Below are 5,676 nucleotides of genomic sequence, written 5' to 3'. Positions count from 1 at the left end.
CCTCATGCTCTGTCTCTCTCTCTCTCTCAAATAATCTTAAAAAAAAAAAAAAAAAAAGTCTTAAGGAAAAAAAGAACTTTGGTTTGCAAAGAAAACAGAAATGGATTGGAAGTGGATAAAAGCAGAGTTGGGAGCCCTAGCTGACGTCCAGGCCAGACGCGAGGGCTGGGCGATCGGGCGGAGGAGGGGCTCGAGCTGAGTGGCTCCGAGCGCGTCCCTAGACCCAGCAAAGGGGCTGTTTGGGCAAAGCAAGGGCCCCAGGGCTTGCGTGAACCCGGCCGGGAGGGTGTCCTTGCTGAGCAGCGGGGCAGGCATCAAGGACTGCCCTTCGGAAATCACCTCCTCGTACACCTTAAACTCACACCGTGCACACCACGTTTAAGTCAATTGTATCTCAGTAAAGCTGGGAAAACTGTATCCAACAGGGACGGCCGTTAGGGTTGGGCGCGCGCCGCGGTCAGACGCCGCTGGAGACGCGAGGAGACCGGCGGAGCCCGGCCGCGTCCTCCACCCGCATCTCAACCAAGTCCCCGGGTGGCTCTGTATCCTCCCCAGGGACGTGCGGCCCCGGTGCATCCTCGGGCCCTCCGCGGGCGCGGTGGGGCGCAGGCTGCCGCCTCGGCGCTGCCAGCACCGGGCCCACCTGGCGGCACGTGCCAGGTGCGCCCCCGCGCGCTCCAGACCCCGGCCCCGGCGGGGTGGCGGCGGGGCGGGGCGCGCCAGGCCACGCCCCGGGGCGGTGCCGGGGGCGCCCCTGTCCGCGCCCCTAGGCCGCAGGGTGCGCGCCGCGTCGCGCCCCTGGCGGAGCTCTGGGCCATGGCTGCCGCCGAGCCCAAGCCCCCCGCGAGGGCGGACGCGGCCAGGCTTCTGGCCCGGGGCTGCTGGTCGGCGTTCTGGGACTACGAGACGCCCAAGGTGATCGTGGTGAAGAACCGGCGCCTGGGCGTCGTGTACCGCGCGGTGCAGCTGCTCATCCTGCTCTACTTCGTGTGGTGGGTGCGGCCGGGCCGGGGGCGCGGGGGCGCCGGGGCCCGGAGCCACGGGGAGCGGCGGGGGAGCGTCCCGGGTCGCCTCCAGAGCGGCCCTGCCCGTCCCGCAGGTACGTGTTCATCGTGCAGAAGAGTTACCAGGACAGCGAGACGGGCCCCGAGAGCTCCGTCATCACCAAGGTCAAGGGCATCACCTTCTCCGAACACAAAGTGTGGGACGTGGAGGAGTACGTGAAGCCCCCCCGAGGTGCGCCTGCCCGCCCCGCGCGCCCCCGGGAAGGAGCGAGGGGTGTCTGCGCTGCCCGCCTTGGCCGACCATCCCCTCTTTCTGAGCCCAGGGAGGCAGCGTGTTCAGCATCATCACCAGGATCGAGGTCACACCCTCCCAGACCCTCGGAACCTGCCCAGAGGTGAGGCCAGGTGGAGGGCAGAGCTGGGGCGGAGGGAGGGGACCCAGCTGTGCCTGCCCCAGAAGGTGTGGGGCTCCTGACCAAGCCGGTTCCTCCCTAGAGTATGAGGGTCAGCAACGCCACCTGTGACTCGGACAAGGACTGCGTGGCCGGGCAGCTGGACATGCTGGGAAACGGTCAGTGCACGCCAGCCGGGGGTGGGACGGGGCGGCGCTCCTCGCCCCCTGAGCGCCCGTCTGCCCGCAGGCCTGCGGACCGGGCGCTGCGTGCCCTACTACCAAGGCTCAGCCAAGACCTGCGAGGTGTCGGGCTGGTGCCCGGTGGAAGATGGGGCCTCTGTCAGGTGTGCTCCCCCGGTGACCCCACCTACCTGGGCCCCCGCTGACATCCCAGCACGACTGTTTCCCTCCTTTCTCTCCTCACTGAGCAGAGCCGGGATGTGCTGGGGAGGGGGACTGGGGCGGGAAGACTAAACACATCCAGTCTGTGCCTCCTCAGCCAATTTCTCGGCAAGATGGCCCCAAATTTCACCATCCTCATCAAGAACAGCATCCACTACCCTAAATTCCAGTTCTCCAAGTAAGAGCCACTAGGGTATGGTGACAGTGAGCTAGGGATGGGAGCTACCTCCAGGGAGCGTGCTGTTGGTGGGTGCAGAGCACTGACGTTGCTGGGCCCTGTCCGCAGGGGCAACATAGAGCACCGGAAGGACGGCTACCTGAAACGCTGCACGTTTGACGAGGTCTCTGACCTCTACTGTCCCATTTTCAAGCTGGGCTTCATTGTGGAACAGGCAGGGGAGAACTTCACAGAGCTGGCACATACGGTGAGGCGGCAGCCGAGGGGCAGTGGGGGAGTCAGCTCTCCTTCCAGATGCTGGCCCCTACTTGCAGACGAAGGGCCTGCCAACCCCCTTTGCAGTCTTGGCCAACCCTGGCCCTCTTCAGGCAGATGGAGGAGAAACACGATCGGCCAACCCATCTGGGCATGCATGGCTCCTGCTAAATTATTAACTCCTGGTCACACAGCTGGCCACCAGCGTCCCCTCATGCTTCAGAAGCAGGGCACTCCCCAAGCACCCCAGCTCTCAGCCCGGAGCTGTCCCAGGTGCCCCGAGATGAGCACCCCATATGCAGTCTCAGGGCAGGACCCCACGGCCCTCGAGGGTCCTCTGTGTGCCCTCCCTGACACCCATCTCTGCGCCTACTCCGGGCAGGGTGGCGTCATTGGGGTCATCATCAACTGGGACTGTGACCTGGACCTGTCAGCGTCCAAGTGCAATCCCAAGTACTCCTTCCGGAGGCTTGACCCCAAGCACGTCCCAGCCTCGTCTGGTTACAACTTCAGGTACCTTGGCCTTGGGATGCCTGGTTCTCGTCTTCCCTGGCTGTGGGGTCTCCAAAACGACAGGGCAGGCACTCAAAAGTTCAAGGGCCCCGGGGTTGGTGGAGTTTTGGAGTGTCCCATCTTGGGTGATGGGTGAGCACCCACCGCCACGCTCCAGTCATTCTTACCCAGGTTTGCCAAATACTACAAGATAAACGGCAGCACCACCCGCACACTCATCAAGGCCTATGGGATCCGCATTGACGTCATCGTGCATGGACAGGTAAACCAGCCTGCTCTGCCTACCAAGGATTCAGGCCGGCCCAGGGCTGAGCTGGCACAGCCCCATCTCCCCCACCCTCCCTTGAGCCCCACTTGCCCCAGGCCCGGCAACCATCTAAGGCCGCCTCCCCTCCCAAGGCAGGGAAGTTCAGCCTGATTCCCACCATCATTAATCTGGCCACAGCACTGACCTCCATCGGGGTGGTAAGGAAATGCATGCTGGGCACTGGGCGGGGGGCGGGGGGGGGGTCCTTGGTAGTGGGAGCGGGAGGGGTGGTGTCTCCTAGGCCCTTACATGTGGGTCTTGCCGGCCCAGGGCTCCTTCCTGTGTGACTGGATCTTGCTGACATTTATGAACAAAAACAAGGTGTACAGCCATAAGAAATTTGACAAGGTGTGCACGCCGAGACGCTCCCCTGGTAGCTGGCCTGTGACTCTGGCTCTTGTGTTGGGCCAGGCCCCTCCCCCACCCCATCCCTGCTCTGCAGACCCAGGCCAGGCAGGCCAGGCTCTGGCTGCCCCGCCCCCATGGCTTTGCCCCACCTCTGCCCCATCCGAGCAGATGGTGGACCCTCCTGAGCAGACTGCAGAACCAGAGCTGTCCACCTCCGAACCTTCCCGGCAGGACTCCACACTCACAGACCCCCGAGGTTTGGCCCAGCTCTGAGCCCACCACACACCTTCCATCATGTTGTCTCAAAGGCTCTGCCTGGTAGGGCCCTTAAGTCTGTGGTCCCAAGAGACCGAGCCCCAGCTCCCCTGGCAGCCCACGGAGACCTGCACAGTGCACCTGGGGCCCTGCCCTCGCACCTCAACACTGTGAGAACCTGGGAACCACAAGACCCCCGTGCAACCGGGCAATGGGCCGACACAAAGTGGGTGGCACCCTGACCCTGGCTGGCCCCCCAACTTTCCCCAGGTCTGAAGGGAGGGAGGGGCAGATTCCTGCCTCCTCCCCAGCCTCTCACCCCTCCCCGCCCACACCCCTTGCTTGCTTCATAGCAAGAAACCACATATCCAGAATCTAATAAACGTGTGACCAGAACCTCTGGCCTCATTTTTCAGGAAAAGCATCTGGAGGCCCTGAAGACAAACATGTAGGAGGGTCCTTGCATGTGGGAGCTGTGGGCGCCCTTGGTCCTGTCTCCCCTCTAACCAGCCTGGGTGCGGAGTTTGCACAGGCATGTCTACCCCCATGTCCAGCCAGGTCATGGTGACATCTGACCAGGGGGGCCATGGGGGTGGGCAGAGACTGACGGTGCATGAGGAACTCAACTTGTCCCAGCACCTGCCCTGCAGTTAGCTTGCTTACCAGCTTCCTGGGGGTGGGGGTGTCACCCCAAACCTAAGCCTCAAAATATGGAACAGGATGGGGACTCTGGAGAAGCGGAGCCAGAGGGCAGGTGAGGAGAGTCGTACTAAGGAAAACACTGGCTCTTGCTCCAAACCTGTGCGAGCATCCCAGCCCCACTTACAACAGGGTGGGCAGGGCAGGAATTTGGTGCTGGGGATGGGGATGGACAGGGCAGGGCCAGATTAGGAGGTGCACAGGCCGGCACCAGCAGGTCAGGCCTGCAGATAATTGGCTAGCACGCCCAGAGATGCCACACTGGTCATTACATCCAGTGACTCCGCCTGGTGCCTGTCTGGCCAGGCCCCCCCTTGAGGGGTTGCCAGAACTTGGCTGGACAGTGGTTTCCCTAGCAACGGGGATGGCAAACACAGGTCTGAGGCAGCACGGGCATGCTTTGCACAGATCACCTTGGCTAGGATCCCACCACTTCCAAGGTCCAGTGAGGGCTCAGACCCTGCCCAGCTCCCGAGTCCCCAAGTCCAAGTGACACTGGCAGGTGGCCAGAGCCGGCCCTCCCACCTGCCCACACCCACCTAGGCCAGCAATAACACACACCTGAGAAGCCCCGACCCAGCCCCCTCTGCAGACCCTCCCATTCCTGGGGTGAGGACCCCACTGTCACCGAAGGGCCTGCAACATCCTAGGTGCCTGGCTTGCTGACATCCAGCTCTAGTTTTGGAGAAACTGGCTTTTCCAGTTGGGGCTGGACTGCAGCTCAAGGACCATGGCCAGGGGTTCAGGTTTCCCATTCCCAAGCAGGAGAGTGACCCTGGGGCCCTCAGCTGCCCCAAATGCCCCAGGCCCTAAGCTGGCCTCTGCAGGAGCCACCCTGCTGCAGGGACTGGGGGTGGGGGTGGGTGTGCAGGCCCTCAGTCCCACCCCACCCCCCTCTGGGACTTCTCCAGCTCCACTTCCAGGAAGCCTGGTCAGCCCCCTCCTCCCCCACCCAGCCCTAATTTGATTTGATCTCCATCTGGGGGCTGATGCAGGCTCTAACCACCTTCCAGCCAGTGTTGGGTTTCTCGTGGCCACGGGGCCTAGACACACCCAAATTTCAGTACCCAGGGGCCAACGCACCCAGCTGGACCGATGTTAGCTACTCCTCCTTCCATCCGTGTAGACTGAGACACCTCGCACATACACACGTAAAAATCTCAAAAAATGTAAAATTCAAAGAATTAAATGAAGTTCACAGTGTAATACTGAGAAGTTAGGCAACAAGGATGAATTTAAGCCAGGCTCCAGAGCCCACAGTGGCTGAGGGCTCACACAGGGCTTCCCCTGAGGCCGCCCATTTGGGGTCTGCTGTCGCCTT

At 62.5% G+C, this 5,676-nt stretch overlaps 1 protein-coding gene across 1 annotated transcript; it reads left to right on the top strand.

The window, feature by feature from the left end:
* Nucleotides 1–816: 816 nt before the first annotated feature.
* P2RX2 (purinergic receptor P2X 2) lies at nt 817–3,674 on the top strand. The gene is made up of 11 exons (XM_035016697.1): nt 817–992; nt 1,100–1,236; nt 1,323–1,399; nt 1,500–1,575; nt 1,646–1,742; nt 1,898–1,978; nt 2,087–2,225; nt 2,616–2,746; nt 2,918–3,008; nt 3,146–3,211; nt 3,324–3,674. The coding sequence occupies exons 1-11, from the start codon at nt 817–819 to the stop codon at nt 3,672–3,674; spliced, it is 1,422 nt and encodes a 473-aa protein (XP_034872588.1).
* Nucleotides 3,675–5,676: the final 2,002 nt, after the last annotated feature.

This window comes from Mirounga leonina, unplaced genomic scaffold (assembly GCF_011800145.1).
Source record: "Mirounga leonina isolate KUSES-001 unplaced genomic scaffold, KU_Mleo_1.0 Mir_171, whole genome shotgun sequence".
In the NCBI taxonomy this organism is placed as follows: domain Eukaryota; kingdom Metazoa; phylum Chordata; class Mammalia; order Carnivora; family Phocidae; genus Mirounga; species Mirounga leonina.
Note: the sequence above shows the minus strand (reverse complement) of the source record. Positions and strands in the feature narration are given on the sequence as shown.